At 38.9% G+C, this 19,543-nt stretch overlaps 1 protein-coding gene across 2 annotated transcripts in view; it reads left to right on the forward strand.

The window, feature by feature from the left end:
- Positions 1 to 19,543, forward strand: part of SH3KBP1 (SH3 domain containing kinase binding protein 1) — a 308,270-nt gene that overhangs the window by 149,184 nt on the left and 139,543 nt on the right. Inside the window, exons 5-7 of one of the 2 annotated variants that reach the window (XM_087813683.1) lie at positions 7,896 to 8,025; positions 8,594 to 8,653; positions 16,355 to 16,429. In XM_087813683.1, the coding sequence (XP_087669809.1) occupies positions 7,896 to 8,025; positions 8,594 to 8,653; positions 16,355 to 16,429 (265 nt within the window). The remainder of the gene's footprint in view (positions 1 to 7,895; positions 8,026 to 8,593; positions 8,654 to 16,354; positions 16,430 to 19,543) is intronic. The other variant, XM_016199360.2, reaches the window with a different exon arrangement.

Genomic DNA, 19,543 nt, shown 5'->3' on the forward strand with positions numbered 1-19,543 from the left:
ACAGACTTGCTGGTGAAGTATCCCACCAGACCATGGCACAGGCTTCTTAGGCTCCACTCTCTTGGGCCTGGAAGGTCCTGGGCTTCAGACTTAGAGCCTGATTGCTCATTCTGATTCAATCGATGCATTTTACCTGTATATAGAAATACAGTTTTCCAATTGCTTTGGTTTCCTGAATACCATTGGACTTTACAGAAACCCATGATTACAAATAAAGCTAGAAGCCAAGGAGGAGATGAAATGAACTATGATGTGGGTAGGGCTGATGCTAGCAGCCAGATTTCCTGACTCACATACAAACATAAGGTGAGCATGTGTCAAAGCTTTATTTAACTTGATAATGAGGGGATCTGTAAGATGGCAAGGCTGGCTCAAAGATAATTGTGAAAGAGCAAAGTATTTATAATCACTGAAAGAGAAAATACTTGATTAAGATTGCTAAGTTAGATGCAAAACTATGTGGTGTCCTACAGGACAATAAAGCTGTAACCTCTGAGGTCATTCTTTTTAGGGGAAAAATCACATCTCTGCTGGTCAAAATTTATCTTCATTATCATGTGACAAGAATCATTTACATTGCTTTCAGTTTTCTACCAGTTAACATCCTCACTAACAGAGTTATAAACTATCCTCATGAATAGTACATAGTGTGTCAAATAAGAAACGTGTCCCTGGAGAATTAGTTAATAGGGTTCCTCGTGTGGCACTGGGAAGATATGCAGGAACCCCTTTGCCTCTTTCCAAGGTTTGGATAATAATAATTTCTATTAATATGCCATTCATTTCATCATTTTTTATCCCTGATGCCAAGGAGGACACATAGATTTGTTGAAAGTTGAATGAGTGAAAACTGGACAACAGAGTAGAACGTTTATGCCAGTGGTAGAAGGACAAATTTCTTAAGACTGAAACAATGGAAGAAACTCCAGAGGAAAAAACAAAGCGTGACTGATTTTTAAAAAGAGTTAAAATTTTGGTACGATTTGAAGTGCATTTAGCTAAACAAAGAGAACAACAAACAGGGAAAAAATTGCAATAAATTATGATGAAAAGTTGTTATATTTGTAGCATCTGAAAATATATTAAGAAGCTGTTATAACTGTGATAAGTGGAGATAAATCTGCCATAGACACAAATCCCCCACGGGGACATAAAAATCTTAACCATGAGAAAATGTTCCACCCTGCTATTAATTAAATAAATACAAATGAACACAATAATGAGTCCCTGCTTTTAAAAATTCTAAGAAAATATTTAGTGGTGAGACTGTTGGCAATGCTTAGAAGAAGTGGTGACTTTGTTTATATTTATGAAGCTATTTAGCAAGGTATGTCAAGAGCTATAAAAATCGGAATTAATACACTTTGACCCAGTAATCTCACTCCTAGGAATTTATCCACAGAAAATGGTTAACAGAAAAAAAAGTGGAACATGTTCATTGCAGCAGTACATGTGATAATGAAAAATAATCAAGAAAGTAAATAATTATGTGAATTGTTATATTATCCAGCCAGAAGATTGTGAAGCCATTAAGATGATAAACACAGAGGCCTTTAAATCTGTATTTATGACAATACTGTGCATTGTAATTACCTGTTATATTCTGCTAACCTGCTAGCTTTTTAACAACAGGGATCTGGTTTTTATCTACCTTTATATTCATGGTTCCTAGAATAGTGCCTAAAACCTAATACATACCTTAATAAAGGCTTGATGAATAAAGTAAATTAATAAATGGAAGTATGAAAAGATTTTTTTGCAAAATAAATGAACAGATTAGAAGACAAAATTGCACGTATGTGCAATGTAGCTCCTTGCACATGACCAAAGACTGAAAGGGAACAAGAATTGAAAATGGTTCTGTCATAGATGGTTTTTCTTTTAATGTTGTAATAATGTTTTATGAAGTACAAATCAAAATAAGGAAAATTATTAATACATTTCTGAGAAATATTGCACACTCTCACCTACCTGTTGGCTATAGGGAAAGCAAGCATGGATGGCTAAAGCAGAGTGATCGCAGGGCTGTTATTCTCCTTACCTGGATGACATAGTGCTTCACCAGCACCTACAATCCTAGCCTTCTTTCCACTTACTGCCAGTTCAATGCTAGACTTCATTCTGGGCTTTCTTCAAGTAGTAAATATGAAAAATAGCTGTGTAGCCTATGCTATTTATATAAAACAAAACATAAAGGTTGGCTTTTTAATCCATATTTTAAAAAATTATATAATCAAAAATTAACTTCCCTGTTCCAATTTACTTGTAATATTGTGGATTTGGGGCCATTCTCACTGTATAATATAAAAGCTGCACTTTTCTCTTATAAAGGATGTTGTATAAATGCCAATGGGTAGCTATTTCTAATTCCACTGAAAACTAAAAACAAAATAAACAAAAGCCCTCTCAGGGACTAATTGAGGCAAGACAATAGCAATAGCTTTGCAATAGTATAGAATCAATCAATCAATTGGTCAATAAAAATATAACATTGTGTATGTGTATATCTATACATATTATATGTTATATTCTTACTGATTGGTTAATAGATTAATTCTACTGTATTGCAAAGCTATACACACACAACTGCACATGCTGTGAAAAAACTGGAGTATAAAAACCTAAAGTCCTACAGTCCGCCACCCCTAATCTCTGTTGCCTTGTTCACACCTAATTTGGCAGTTTTTTAACCTTCAGATCACTACCATTATCCCTTCACACCACTGTTTCTCTTCACACATATTTTTGAGGTATTTAACCAAATTGTGGGCTAGTAGTAAGAGCAGTGGGCTTAAGCGCGTTTGAGTAGACACAACCCTGACTCTCATGGGGCAGAAGTCGACCACCAGCCTTCAGTGCTTAGCCTGGATGGGCCTCTGCAGGGTGGCTTAGAGAAGGAATGCAGAGCGCATGGCAGTCCAGGGATAAGTGGAGTTGGCAAGGGGAAATTGTTTAAGAAAGCACTCATCATGCTTCTGCCTCCTGACTAGAGAGCAGTGAGTAATTCTGCTCTCATCATTAGATTCATCATTGTGAACCTGAAGGAACTGGGTTGCCAATTCAAAAGGAAAAACAGCAGGCTGAATTCCTGGGTAGATATTTTCAAAGAGATCATTGTAAATACACATTTATGTCATTTTGTCCAGAGTGGGTAAGACTGATAAATGCAGGTGAAGTTCAGATTATAAGAACAGAGATGGCATGTGGAAAAGGTTACCAGGAGAAATAGCATTTGAGAGCCTCTTGAGTTTCAAAACTGGCTTGTTGGTCTATTTTTTGCAAAAGGTTGTTGAAGCCTCTTTGTTTTCCTGTCTTTCCTATCTAGAGCCTAGGAAATGAGCCTCTCTTCTTTTTGTGTTGGATGTTGAGAGATTCTTGCTTTTATTTATTCTTTGTGGTATTTCTCAGTGCTTCCTAGTCAGGCTGGCTGGAGACCAGTGGCTTCACTTTAAGACTTAAAGCCTAACCTGGCCTTGTAGTTTGCAAAGAAGTAACTTGTACTTCCCAGAAACTTACAAGTCTTCCTTCTTATGCTCATAGCAAGAGATTTGGTTCCCTTATCTAAAGCTAAATAAGCTGTTGAAATCCTTCAAAACTTTAACTCATCAGATAGCCTCTATCAGTTTGGATGGGTAGTTATGATATTGTGATTTATAATAAATATATATTTGGTCTTTGCCCGGTGGTTCTGGCACAGAGCCCCTAAAATACTTGGAATTTCCTAAGCGAAGAGAGTGATCAAAGTGTCTTTTGTTATGTTAATGAGAATCACCTAAAGGATGAGGGCGGGTTGCCCCTGGAACCAATCATATGATTAGACAGTTGGAACTTTCAGTCAGGGAGGGTAAGATATACACAGCTAAGAATGTAACTAATAACCCAAGATGTTATTAGAGTACATGAGGCATTAGCAAATGAGAGAGAGATTTTAAAACAAAAGTTCTTAGTGAGGGTGAAGAAGATGCTTCCCAGAATAGGTGACATTTCAACAGGGCATGTGGAAGGTGAGAAGTACTTGGATGAATTCAGCAAGCACAGGCTGCATTTCGTAAGGTGCTGGGCTAGTCTATAGGAAGAACAGGGTGTTAGTACAGCCTTGCTCTGAGATTGGGTATGACCTATGAACCTCCGGGGGCAGGTATGGAGCATAGGAAACAGGAGCTGGCAGATGCAATCAAATTCGGTTGAAATAAAAGTTATAGTGTTGCCTATATTGAACTTTTAAAGGAATACCCCATTTAATGGTTTTACATATGGCTTTTCTAAGATCATCACATCCCCACAGACAGCTTTCTCACCTAGAAATAGTGACTGGACAAAATCTGAGGATTTTGATTCACCAGAAAGTTTATCTTGCTGGCTTGATTTTGTATTTGCTCACATTTTCTAGTTGGAATGATAATAAGGCCTTAGCATAGAGTCCTTTAGGAATTTGGGGACCTGTAGTCTAGCTTGTAGCAGTTTTAAAAGACAGGACTTTCAAGCTTTGCTGAAGGATGTTTGTAAAAACCCAACCAGAAGCCCTTTTCACTATGAGGAAAATCATGGATGTTGCTCTGTCTCATTGGGCAAAGTTTGCTTAAGTCTTAAATAGAAATTGTATGTTTTCTTAAGTCATTTCCCTTTATATTACTCTACACATTTCTTTTTTGAGCTGCCCCTCTCATGCATAATAGGCTTATTCTCAGAAGAATGAAAGCAGGGAAGAGAAATCAACATCCTGTGTGTATGGAATGTTTGAGTCCTGCCAGAAAGAGGTAATCAGACAATGAACTACATAGGATTTAGGGGGAAATATTGGCCCAGACATTTAGGACCTAGATAATACTTGTTTATATTTGGCACAACCAGCTTTCCATGTCCTCAAATCAACAAGGATGGTTATTTAAAGCAACTAAAATGGAAAATAATGTAGGTGTTTATGCCTTTAGGAAGTGGTTCCCTTAATTTTTTTTTTTTTTTTTTTTTTTTTTTTACTAATTCCACTAATAGAAAAATATGTTCTCTAGAGACAGTTTGTGGGCTTTTTCAGCAATATTCCAAAGGTAAACTGTGTTTTAGCACATTTACATGAGTTCTAGAGAAGGCAAAATCAGTCATAGGTTATAGAAATCAGATTAGTGGTTGCTTGGAGGTGGATTGACTGGAATGGGACAAGGGAATTTTCTGGAGTGATGGAAATGCTCTGTATGTTGATAGAAGTATGGGTTACACAGGTGTATGCATTTGTGAAAACTGATTGAATTGCACTGTTAAGATCTGTGCATTTGTATGAATTAAACCTCAATTAAAAAAAATACTTTAAAGAACTATCTTAATATTTCTCTAGTATTTTTTTTAATCCTCAGCCAGCCATAGCTGGCTGGGTTGGTCACAGAGGGACATTGGGGGCTGGGGGGGGGGCTTTTCTCAGCCTAGAGCCAAGGCTTGCAGAAGACTCTTGATGAATGTGTGTTGATATCCGCCCCCTTTCATCACTTTCCTTGGGGCAGAAATTGTAAGTCCTTGGTAACATCCATAATTTCTACTTCATTACAAAGGGACACATTTCTTTCTCTCTCTTAAATATGGAAACATAAACATAAGTAAGCTTTTTTTTCTAAGCAGGTCTCTGTATGTTCATTTCTTTGTGGCAGAAGCTTCTCAATCAATCTGTCCTGAGGTGCTAGGACAGTGTAGGATAGGTGTTCATTAAATATTGGTGGAATTGGGTGGGATACACAGACCTAGATTTGGCTCTACCTAATTAAGAACAGTGGCCAACATAGTCAGGATCTCTTGTTCCCCTTTGCTTCTCACAGGAAGGAAAAATCCTTTTGTGAAGGAATCAGGACTTTGTAGGCCCCTAAAGAGGATTTCTCCCAATGATTTCTCCGCTTTTCATTCATTCATGTATTCATTCATTCATTCACTCATTCATTCATTCATTCAGTGTGCAAGGCACTGTGCTTTACTCTTTGAATGAATGAATGAATAAATTAATATAATCACTCTGCTTCAGTGTCCTCATCTTTATACAGGAAGTTGAACTAGAATATCGCTGAAGAGGGATAGTGTGAGGGTGAGGATCATTTTTCTCGTATCTCCAGCCTGAATCTCACAGCTGAAGCAGCAAGCTACAGGAAGAAACAGTACTGAATAGCTCTCATTGGTACTGGGGCCAGAGCCCCCATGCCCATGGCGCCTGCAATGGGAAGTGTACCCACCAGGGAATGAGCAATGTTTTTATTGTCTGCCTCTCCACTCACTGTGTGGCTAATGATAGATGTCTGCTGTTTCCCTGTTGGCCACTCCTCTCAGACTGTGCAGTGACAGTGATACAGGCATCTGGGAGTGTGGTAAGGTGAAGACACCCCTGTTTTCCCAGCAGTCAGCCTACCGATCCCATATGTCAGGAGCACTTCCTTCAGGGATCTTGGGTTGCAGCTGCTTATTACTGGGAACAGGAATATTTTAGATTGTCAAAATGAAGCAAATAGAATTAGCCCAGCTGCCCTGTGCTGTCCGGAGTTATTCCAGGGACTGCTCATTTGTGGTCCATGCCCTTGGATTTTTCCTCCTGTCCTGTGATTACAGGAGAAAGAAGGTCATTTCATTTTTCCTTATTCAGGACAAGCACAAAGGACCACATGCTACAAATCCTGTGACTATTTATATTCAGGCTTATGGTGAATCTTTCTAACCATCCTAATCGTATAAAAAGCTCCTTGAAAGAATAATACATATCAGTTGACCTGGCATAGAAACATGGAATGATTTCAACTAAAATGCTGTTAAATACCATGATTTGGTATTGAATAATCATTGGGACCATTGTGCATGGATGCTGTTGTTTGGATTCTTTCCAGAAGATTCTGTGATCATGCAGATATAATCACCACTCTGCAAGTCTGTATTCCATGAGTTCCGATGTACTGTTAGTGGCTCCATCACAAAATCTTGGGATGACTTATTTCTTTACTGTTTTCTTGTTTGTCCAGTTAATTGGCCACAAAAGACCAGTTATACCTCAAAGGGCCTTCAAACCCACACCTGTCTTCTCCATTCTCACCACTCCCCCACATCCAGCCTTCACTCCCCTACCCAGATGACTGCAGTCTGGCTGCCCTTCCTACCTCCCTTCACCTCGTTTCAGTTCATCTCAGGGTAATCTAGAACCCTTCAGAAATCTACAGGGAGTCCTTCTCCCTTCCAATTGAGGTCTTAGCTTGGGGATTCTTAACTTTTTTTGTTAGACTGTCTAGTTAGTTTAGGTAGTCTGGGAAGCCATTCTTATTTTTTGAATAATGGTTTTAAATGCGTGAAGTAAAACATATAAAATTGTAAAGAGAACCATTTATATTGAAGTAGCTATCAAACTATTTTCAAAGCAAATTTTGATATAGTAATCTACTTGGGATTCCTTATTATATGTAGTAAGTAATTCCTCATTAATACATTAAATAACAAAGGTCTCCCAGTAGGTGTGATAACTACCACCACTTCCAAGCAGCAATGAGTGCAGACGATATGTTGAGAAACTCATAGCATCTATGATGTGACATGAGAACATCCATGATGTGTTTGGTGAAGAGTCACAGGTCCTTCTAGTGTTACTGTGCTGTGTTACCTACCTTTGTAATAAAAGGAAATGCCAAATTTCAGTTTGAGGTTAGTGAAAATAATTTTTTCCACTTGCGTTTATGGCCCCCAGGTTAAACCCTCCTTCCTGAGTCTGAATCTCAAGGCTCTGGGGAGTCTGCTTTCTGTTTCCCCATTAGAGTGTAAGTTTTGGGTCCTTCAGCTGCGCCTGTGTGGGCTCTGCACTCTGCACCATACAGATGGGAGAGGAAACTGAGAAGTGCCACGTCTAACCTGATCCCTGTGTCTCTGTCCTTCTGTCTATATCTGCGCAGGTAGAAGAAGGATGGTGGGAAGGTGTTCTCAATGGAAAGACTGGAATGTTTCCTTCCAATTTCATCAAGGAGCTGTCAGGGGAGTCAGACGACCTCAGCATTTCCCAGGATGAGCAGCTCTCCAAGTCAAGTAAGGATGCCCCTCCTCACCATGCAGGAAAGGGATAGGGACACCAATGGGTGCTGCTTCTGCCTCCCCTCTGCTCTGTAGCCTATGCCAAGCAGCTGTGACAAAAGCTCATGAGTATATTTTGGTTATGCTGCCTTAACACATGTGATTTAGTAGGTTTATCATTGTACAGGTGTGACACGTACACCTTTACATGTGTGCAGATGCACACTCTGTACGTCTCTGGATAGGTGAGGTCAACCTTCATGCCATGGTAATACTCCCTCACGGGTGGCCCATGTTGCTGTGCCTTCATATACTTCTAAAGTGTCACTCACTACAAATTGATAATTATTTGTAAATGGAGCAAATGAGATTGCTGTATTTCTCAGCATCCCTTGAAGAACTTGGAGAAGAATGGCACAAACATACACAAATCGTTGGTGGTGAGAACTACTGTGTTCAGGATGAGTGCATGCCAGTTCCCTTAAAAGTATGACAAGACAGCTGAGAGCCTAGCCCCACGTTGGGTGAGCATGCATGTCCCTCTGCGATGGTGAGAACGAATGCCAGATCTTTCTTTCTCCAGGGCCTGAAGCTCTCCTCCCTCCAGCTTCTCTGCTGCCCTTTCCAGCTCACGGAGCAAAAGGTCAGGACCGGGAAGCTTTGTTCTCCCAGTCGCTAACCCAACTTCCTGCGTGGGCGTCTGTGTATCTCTTATGCCGTCTTGAGCCAAGGTCATGGGCATGAATGTTTTAAGAGGCTTGACTGTGTCATAGTGGTGAGGCGCTACCTGGTGTTGTAGACTTCCCTTCCTGATAAGAAGAGGACAGCTACATCCTGTCAAAATAATTCTTAAACAGCTTCCTTTTCCACTTGGAAAAATCTGACTTGAGTGGTGTTCTCAAGTTAGTTGTGTTTCTCTTATTTAACCAGTGGCATGATTGGACAAGTTCCCAATTTGGAGGTAAAGCCATTTCCAGAGAAGTGTTCAGGCAACCTCCTTCACTTGGTGTCTCAGCAGCTCATCATCCATAGAATCTGCAGTGCTGCCTGGCTGGCTTAGCTACATACACCCTTTCCCTCTACTTCCAAATCCTGGGACCCCCCCACCCCTGAACCCCATTTCTATCCTAGGATCTATGGTAGGAAGAACAGGAAGTGAATTTGGAGAAAATAAAGCATCTTGGAGCTCCTGCTGCCTTCTCTGGCTTGGGGAGAGGGGGTTCTCTGCTAACATGGCCTAACTGATGAGTATGGTCAGGAGAGCAGAAAGTTTCCTTGATCCCATGATAGTGGGAGTTGCTATAGCTCCCAAATTACACGTTAGAATTCTAACTGCCTGGTGCTTCCTTTTGTATACTGGAATAGTATTGTACCTGGTAGTTGGGTCCTATAGTAACAATTCTATACCTCAGGGATATAGATTGAATGGGCTTTTTTGGAGGGAGGGCCAGTTTGGGTCATTATACCACTATTTCCATGGGGAAGTGCATTATGAGTTCCAATAGCAATAATGTATATAAACCACCTCACTCATCGAAGGCCCTCCATAAATGGTCACTCTCATTGTTAATCATGATAAACTCTTGGGACATAACCAGTTAGTATTTTGAGGCTGCTTACACTCGATTGGTACCATGTTCACTGAAGCATTGTCTGCATTTGGAAATCACTTCAGGATTTCCCTACTGATGCAGAAAAGATCTGGGGAAGTGTTGGACAGCCATTTTGGGACAACTCTGACCTCTTAGTGTCCTGCCGTGGTAACTATGCTCTCAGAGCTGGAAGGCCAGAGAAGTAATGCTTCTTGTATTTTTGGAGCTATTGAAACAAACTCTCCTCTTGCTCCAGGTCAATAATATGGACATTTAACCCTTCTCAGTGCAAAGCATACAGTGCTGAGATTCCTGTGGCAGGTAGGAGGTTAGGCAGCTGAATGGGAAGGTCTCCCCAAACACGTAGCCTTCCTTCAAATGCTTGCAAGGGACTGCTTCTCTTGTAGAGACTGCCTTCCCTAACACTCATTCAGTTAAAAGCCTTACGTTTCAGGACTAGGAGAGCCCAATAGTTTCAGCAGCCACATTTAGTTACCCTGGAATCTATCCTTTGTGAATGGAATGGGTTTTGAGGTCCTGAAGAGGCATGGTCTTCTAAGAAAGATGGATGCTTCTGGTAAGAACTACATGGCTTTTATAACCTTCCTGTATATACAGTTAAGGAGAAGAGAACCCATCTATCCATCTCTCTGTCTGTCTATATCTATTCATCATCCTTCTCTCTTCCTTCCTTTCCTCCTTTCCTCCTTTTCTTCTATTCATTCAACCTTTTTTTTTTTTTTTTTTGAGCCCTGTTTTTATCAAGATACTGTATAAGGCACTTAAAATATTTAGAGACAAAGCAGACAGAGTCCCCGCCTTCACTCAGCTCACATTGCAGAAAAGGGGTGCACAAATCAGCAGAAGTTCAAGAAAGTGCCCCAGGTGCTCTGCTAGCTGGGTGTCTGAGGAACAGTGGGATACAAAGGCCGAGAAGCCAGTCCCATGGGGATGTGGGGATGATGATGGTCACAAAGGGCTTCACAGAAAAGCAGATGTGGTAATAATGTCCCTGTGGCTTGCTAAATTGAAACAATCTTCTGAAAGAGAAAGAAATAGCATCTCTCAGTGTTCCAACAGGGTTTTCAGTAGCCGTTTACTCTCTGATGTTGAAATTTATATAATCACATCAGGTCACATGCAGAAATTACACATACCGGTAGGATTTGTCTAAGTGGAACCTCTGATTTTAGAATGAATCTTCTTATTCCCTACCCTCAGAGAATGGTGTTAGAAGTTTTGATGTGGTTTACTTAAAAAAAACTTTTGAAATATTTATAGATTCACAAGAAGTTACCAAAAAACTGTTCAGGGAGATCCTGTGTGCCCTTCACCCAGTTTTCCCCAGGGATAACATCCTGTATAACTATAATAATATATATTTACTTTTAATATAGAACTGAGAAAGATAAATGTAGTTAATGCCCAAAATACATCTAGCTTTTTACTGTGGTATAAGCTAAACTGTACTTAATCAAGGTCTTTGTTAGAGCAGCCCACTTAATACTCTTCATAAATTATAGTTACTTTTCACAGAGATTGCTTAATATATGCCTCTGGGAGTAAGTTAAACTCCTAATGTTAGTACAACTTTTATAATTTTTAGAGATCCTAGTGGCATATAAAAATCCTCTTAATTTAAATGCTAGCAGACATTAGGGTGGGGTTTTTAAGACAGATAAAATCTTTATCTTGATACATATGAGGAAAACTTTGTGTACAATATATCCTTATATTTCTCTTTCACACACACACATGCACACTCCTGTATGTGCACATACTTATTTGGTATTTGTACTCTTCACATGTCTACTTCCAGAAAGTATTTGAGGATAGTTATTCGGTTGAATTTTGCCAACCAATGGATGAATACAATAAAAGAAACATTGCATTAGATTTAAGAGGAAGTGTCCCAAGACAGCTTGACATGATAGGTGTTCACTAAATGCTTGCTGAAACCTTTCTTACTCTGAGGAGAGGCATTTTTATCTTTGAATGACAGGTGCAAATTGCTTGAGCTTGCTTTTCTTTTACCCTGATATATTTATATTATGGTGGTTGGTTATGAAAAATCTCTAAAATTTAGATCTTTGTTCAGAGTAATATAATCTATCAAGGAAAGCATTACAGCAATTGTATTGGTTAATATGTTGTTTTAAACATTTTATCTTGACAAGAAAATTCGTTGTTATGTAGTAGCAGAAACTTTTTGCTACATAATTAAATTTGAAAACATCTTTACCTTTCATAGAACTTATAGAATCTTAATGGTACTTTTTAAAAAATGTTTTTATAAATTTTTTTGTTTAAGTCTCCTTCTATCACCTTTTGTGCCTTCCTGACAGCCACTATTATGGTGATCTATGCTGTAGCCAGTTTCTCCTTGATATAGCCAGTCAGTCCAGCCCGCACTCCTGTTCATGGAGCAGTATTTACAGCTTCAGTGTTCCATTTCTGACCCTGTCGGAGGGAAGCAGGGGGAGGGCTTGTGGGACAGTGTTTATAAAGTCTCCAGTAATGTACAGTAATTCTAGGCCTTCACCTTCACTCACTGACTCACCCAGAGCAACTTCCAGTCCTGCAAGCTCCAAGCTTCATGTTAAGTGCCCTATACAGGTATCTACTTTTTATCTTTTATACAATATTTTTGCTGTACCTTTTCTGTGTTTAGATATGTTTAGTTACACAAATACTTGCCATTGTATTACAATTGCCTATGGTATTTAGTACAGTAATAGGCTGTATAGGTTTGTAGCCTAGGAGCAATAGGCTATACCATATAGCCTAGGTGTATAGTAGGCTTTATCTCCATTTGTGTAAATGCATGCACTCTATGATGTTCACACAATGACAAAATCACCTAACAACGCATTTCCCAGAACATATCCCTGTCATTAAATGACACATAACTGTATTTCAATATATATCAATAAAAGGGTGTCTTAAAAACTTATCACACCAAAAAATAATGGCAGTTTCTTCAATGTAATTAAATATACAATCAGTGTTTACTTCCCCCTAATAGTCTTCTATTTTTAATACAGTTTGTTAGATTGAATATGCATCCAAAGAAGATACATACATTGTGATTTGTTGATATGTCTCAAGTCTCTTTGAATCTAGTTTCCTTCTCCATATCTCTTTTTTCCCTTTGTCCATTAGTTTCCCACTGTCTGCCTTTGCTGATTTTATCTCTGATATCTCATTTACTCTATATTCCTATAAATTGATAATTAGATCTAGGGGCTTTATTAAATTCAGGATATATATATATATTTCAAAACTGCTTCATAGGTGGTAATGTATAGTCTTTCTAGAAGCTCATAATGTCTGGCTATCTTTCTTTTTGAATGTTAACAGCCACTAATGGTTATCACCCAGATCTATTTACTCATTAGGGCTTGCAAAATGGTGCCAACAAGGAATTTTTTGAAAGAATGAAATGGGTTCCCATGTAACAGATCAATAGTGGAAAAAAATTGAGTAAATTAGGTTTTAAAAAAATAAAACACCCAAGTGGTTGCAATAATAGTGCAGGCAGAATCTTATGTTAGGAAAGGAAAGGAATTTAGAGATCATTTAGCCTGCTGTCAGATGAGAACACTAAAGCCCAATGAAATTAAGTCCTTGGTGTGGCCTGGCTTATGAATAATGACACAATTATATGCAGACCTTCCACACACATTGATGTTGCCTCCATTATGGCATGTAGTTCACCCTCTCACTAAACATAGACAAATTTCAAATCTCAGTATAGTTTAGCTTATTTCTTCTTTTTGTCACAGATCATGATTAATTACCTTTTTAGTTACAATTTTGCACATGCTAATATCGACTAAATAATATGAAATAGAACTAATTATAAGTTATATTGATATTATATTATTATATCAAATTATAATCAGAGAATATCCTTAATGTATAAGATTTGTTTAAACTTAGAGGCAAAGAAATCCAGGTATGACTATTGTTTAGTTTCAATTTCATACATATTTTGATTCACATTTAAGATATAAATGTGTCTTTTCTGTTTCTAACATGTTTTTATATTATTTAATTTCTTAGATTCTAAAATAATTGTCATAAAACTGAAAAGTATTTGTTAGCTTCCTTCCTTCCTTCCTTCCTTCCTTCCTTCCTTCCTTCCTTCCTTCCTTCCTTCCTTCCTTCCTTCCTTCCTTCCTTCCTTCCCTCCCTCCTTCCCTCCTTCCCTCCTTCCCTCCTTCCCTCCCTCCCTTCCCTCCTTCCCTCCCTCCCTTCCCTTCCTCCCTTCCTTTCCAAAAACCACCCTTTAGCTATAGAAACATTTTCAGTTATTTTCCATAATTTTCAGAGGGGAAAAAGTTTGCATTTTCTTTCTATAACCATCAATAGCCATGAGATTTCAGTTTGAATTGACTTTCTTATTTTCCTTAATTCTTTAGTTTTGAATTTTAGGTTTTGATACTTTAGTGACTTGTCAAGCTAAGACAGAGATGGAGATGGCCTTTTAAAGCTTAGGATAAACCACTCCCAAAATATACAAATATTGTATTTCATTAACTGTAAAAACAGATTGCTCAGTGCCCCTTGCCTATAAAAAGTAAAGCCAGGCTGACAACCCCCACTCCGTTGTATCCCTGGACACTTTTTCTTTTTAATATTAGATAATATTTGTTTTGTGTATGATGTTCTATTAGCAGTGAGGAGCAATTAGTAAATTGCTAAAAAAGTTTAGGCAAAATTAGATGCTAGCACAAGCATATGATTTTGTGTTGAAAATTTAAGATTTCTTTTACAGTGTTTGCTGCCTTCAAGTGCTAATATTTAATAGTGGCTGAAGGGTGTTTCTCCCAGTAAAATAAATAGCGCTTACATTCATGAACTTCCCAGTTGCTCACCTCTTTTGCTCTTTAGATCAAATGTATATGTCCTCATCTACCCCTAGCCCAGGCTCCATCTTCAATGGCCTTACTTCCAGTGCATAGGGAACTGTGCAGAAATGCTTGGCCATTCAGAGACATCAGGGCCATGGTATACCCCTGTGATTCTCAGATTTGGTGCTGAGGAAGAACACAGGGAGACTGTTGTAAATGGAAGAACTTTATTGAGATACTGATTTCTTTTTCTTATACTTACTTTTTCTCACGTTGAAAGGACTATTACTGTCCAGTTTTGGAAGCCATAACTCACAAAATATCTCTATTCCTTAGGAGTAATTTTGCCTTAATGACTGAAATTAAGCAGAATAAAAATTTGCCCATATAAAAACTAGCCACTGTTACTTGCTCTGCTTTTGTCATCAAAGTCCTCAAAAGCTCCAAGTCTACCAAGAACATTTGAAACACTTTATTGTTTCTTTGGATTATTCTTAAAAAGCCAGTGATTTGAATTTCTAAGTTTTTGCCTTAATTGGATGGAACACATCTGTCTAAAAGGGCAGATTTCAAAACAGGGGGTACTACCATGCCTATAGGGCACGGAAATTAGAAATACCTAATTCACTTAAGTTGTTGGTCTGATCTTTCACAATCCTTTCATGTATTAGGGGTACTATGGCCCAGAAGCAGACACTATGGTTCCTATTGTGAGTTCTCATTTTATTAATGAGTGTTTCTAAGAAGCGAGACAAGTTGCTCTCTCCCATCTCAGTTCTACTTTCTCTGTAAGTGTAGCCTGCCTTTTTATCCCTCAGACTTATTTATAAAGCTGTATTATTGGCTTCCGGTCGATATTTAGCTCACAAACCGTAATAGAACTAATTTCTTGGGTAATTTAGAGTAATGCATTTATTAATAGAGTTTGCCTTTAGCAAATCAAGTTACCTGCTGGTGGTATTCTCTGTGGGGCATACGAACACGCATGTGTGTGTGTGTATACTCAAAGCAGAGCTGTGTGTTTGTGTTCTATGTACTTGCTCATGGTTCTACAGAGATTTGGGTTTTAGCCATGTGTCCTGTCTTATGCTATTGATAACCTCTATTTGTAACAACAAAAAAGAGATAATTTGACATTTGACACTGTGTCCTCATGCTTGAGTACAGTCTCATGACTGATATGGCAAAACCTCAATTAAGATGTTTCAAGAAATAGGGTTTTCTGAAGTTCTTGGTGCTAAGCAGAAAACCCCTTATATTGACATGGATGCCGCTAATGGTTTCAAACCTCATTGGTAAAATGCCCCCTCTAGGATATTAGTACATTTTCTTGCTTAAAGGTACTGCGGATGATAAATATCTTTAAAAGAGAATTTCATGCGTTGTTTAGAATCTTGCAGTCATGAATATCAGTTTGTATCATACAGGGCCCTAGGGGTAGAAGATAAAGGATGATGGGCCTGAATCTATATTATGCTTGGGCCATATTCTCCAAAGAGAAGATTGTGCTGTACAATTGAGTTAATTAAGGAATCCAATTAATTGGATTCCTTCTGGTTAATTGAGGTTTGCCTATTCTTGAATGATAATGTTGAAATGGCTTCCAGGTTTAAATTGAGCATAATCTACATGCTGGTCATGTGCAGAGGCAAGCCCCAGTTCTGGAAGCTCGTGATTGCGCATCGTGGTTGCATGGGGACTTTGGGCTCATTCTGTAACATTCTGAAATTCTGCCTAATGGTCTCTAATTAATTTTGCGGATGAAGCTCTTGCAGTGGATTCATTGAAGGCAAGTTCAGTTAAAAATTCTTCCTCTTCCTTCTTTTGCCATCATTTGCTCCCCCTTCCCTCCTCTCTTGTTTTTCTCTCCCCTTCTCTTCTCTCATTCACTGTCAGGAAAGACTACCTTTGAAGGGACAATTCTGTACCGAGCTGCACCCGGAAAGACGGAGGGCCACAGACGCTATTACAGTGAGTGACCTTAACAGCAGGAGACAATTGTAAAGATAAGATCTGGGTACTTGTGTTTTTTGATGCAGCTGCACTTTTTCAAGCTGCTTGTGCTTCTGCCAAGTGTCTGTGAATTTCTGGTCCAAGGACATGGACTTATTTGTCTAAGATAAGTGCCGTCTCCTTGGTGTGTGCTACAAGAGCTTTTCCACCACCAGCCCCTGGCGCTTTCTTGTTTGCTTTGTGCCTCTATCATGTGTGTGACATGGGTGCATGAACCATGCGTGCAGAGGAGGGATCGGTAGCACTTGTCATGGCATATGTATTTGTACCAATATCTCGGGACCTCTGGGGTGGTGTAAGATGGCTTCCCGTGGAGATGTCAACCTCTTATGGTTATTGCTTTTTCAGAGTGGATCATTGGAAACTAATAAACCATTTCTTCATTTTGTGGTTTAAAGAAAAAATACTTGGCATGAAAGTCCATGCCAGAAATGCTGTTTCGCTTTGCTCATTCAGCCAATCACCACACGGCAGACTTCTTTTGACCGAAACAATGTGTAGCCTTTTGTGTTGTGAAATAAAACTGTCAAAAGTTGAGAGGAAGGAGATGAATGTGATTAATGAATGACTCTTGTGAAGCCCTTAGGACAGTTCCTGCCACATAGTAAGCACTATACATGTGAATTAAAAATAAAACAAAATAGCCCATGGGTCTGAATTGATCAATGCTGGAATATTTAGGTAAATTACAAAAAAGTGGACAGTTACATGACTGGCCAAAGCAAATTTGATGAGGCTTTGTTCTTTTACATCTCGAAGGAGAAACGCCCACCTTAGTGTATGCATACATACATACATCTACAGAAGTGATGAAAGAATAGGTTCAAATGTGAACACCACAGCAGTGCTTCTCAGCCTGTCTGTGGTGAAGTTTACCTTTATTTCTGTTCCCAGGTGAACAGATGCCTGGTTCTGCTGTACATGATTTTACTATGCATGCAGTGCTCCACCTGGACCTCACCACAGGCATTTGATAGACTGGGATGGATCAGTGTTCACCTAGAGGAGTCCATTGACCATGTAAGGAAGCCAAACCAGTGCACACTGCTCTGATTTAAGCATTTCCAAACACTCACACTTTGTGCACTTAGCTCACTGTGTACCAGTAATGAGTCTTTCACGAACTGGTCCCAGTATGCAGACAACACTTTGGGCTGTATTGATCGAGAGTGTCACCTGGTGTTCTGAGTGTGACACGGATATTTTATGGGATAGTGTATGTGATGGGCACCAGTAGCTAAAAGATGCTGTACCAAACAGACATGAAAATGAAGTCACCTTTCTTTCCTTCCAAAGGGAAGGAACTAGATTTTGATCTATTTCACCAACCCAGATATTCAGATATTTAATTTACATATTTAAAATTGATACAAGCAGGCTGCCAGAATTTCCGGAAGAAAAATCTGCCGTGTGTTTCCTTCCCAGTTCATGCTTGTGTGGTTGAATGACTATGTAACCTCTCCCTGTGTAATGTAAAGAGTATTTCTCACAGTGGTTAATATAAAATTATTAAGATGAGCCTGGAAGGCAGCAAATCCCTGAAACCAGAAGCTCAGTGAAATCAGGATGGCAGTGGTTAAAAATATTAATGGTTCTGGCTAATAAGGAATTATAGAAGAATCCTTCAAATTTTTCTTTTTGAAGAACTAAAACAGCCTTGCCCTAATCCATTTGCCCAGCTGCCTTCTGGTAGTGATCATGGTGGTGGTGGTGGTGGTGGTGGTGGTGGTGGTCGGGAGGGGTGTGGTGATAGTTTCATTTCACTAACCATTTCTTTATTCTGCCCTCATATGGTTCTTTCCAAACCAGAAAAGAATAAGCCATTTATCACAAAGGAAGAATCCATGCAGCAAAATGAGAACATGTTACAGAGGAAATGACATAATATTTAGACTCAAAAATTGTATGTCCAGCAGGGATATTTCTAAAAACAATGAACAAATGGATAGCTAATCCAGGGGGTGCCCATGGTTTCAAATTCAGATCCAGCCCTGTAAATTGTAGCCGACCCCTTGTTGTGGGGTGTTCTCATTGTTTTGCCCTCTGTTTTTCACAAATGCTGTTCTTTAGTTAATTAAAATGTACACCAGGGATCTTCCTCCCCCCCCCCCCCCCACTTTCTGGCTGATAAATACAATTTTATTGAAAACAGTGCCAACAACAAGCACAGCCATTGTTTTAAGGATTTGATTTTGAAACTTGTTAGCAATTTATAATGACCTTTTTATATTTTGTCTGTTTTCATTTAACAGTTTCTTCCTGCACTGAGACTTCTTTATTTGAATGACTTCAACATTTTATGACATTTTATGTGAGCAATTATTTGGTGTATCATTATTATGTACTAGGAGACCACCTTATCCATAGGAAGATAATGCACAAATGGCTAATAGAGAATAAAATGTGATGGTGCACTTTCATCCCAAGGGCATGGTTGTCATCAGGAGATATATAGTAAATGTTCAGGAGCTGTCCTATTCATCTAGAGGATTTTAGAGGCAGGTTTAATGGCATATGTTAGTATTACATAAACTATTCTTTGAATCCTGTCCTTTGATAGCATCACTGATATGTACCAACCATCAAAGTAAGAATATATACCCAGAAATTAACTAGAAACAAGTAGGCTCTTCCTTTTAGGAACATGATTGTGGGCAGAGCCTGGGGAAAAAAGAATCTGGGGAGGTAAGTGTCCATGCTGTCTTGCTGATAACTATTTTGTGACTTCCAACACATGCCCCAAGAAGTCAAAGGAAGGGTGTCATATCCCCAGTGTTCTTTGGAAAGGAGTTCAGCTTTGGAGAAATGATGGTGTCAAAGGAGGGAAGATGAGCTTGGGGTATTCTGGCCTTCAGGAGGGCAGCTTCCATTCTCTCTTTAACAAATACAATCATCTTGCCAGTCTCAATGTCAAGTTTGGTTTAATGTTTTCCTAGAGAAACATGTCTGTGTGCATTTATTCCTTGTGAAGCCATCCAAAGAGATTTAATTCTTTGGCAGTCATAATTTTGTGTGGTTTCTTTAATTGCTAATTTGTTTAAATGGCTTTTAGCTCTACAATTTCCCTTTAGG

The sequence above is a fragment of the Miniopterus natalensis genome, chromosome X (assembly GCF_054644295.1).
Source record: "Miniopterus natalensis isolate mMinNat1 chromosome X, mMinNat1.hap1, whole genome shotgun sequence".
Taxonomy (NCBI): Eukaryota; Metazoa; Chordata; class Mammalia; order Chiroptera; family Miniopteridae; genus Miniopterus; species Miniopterus natalensis.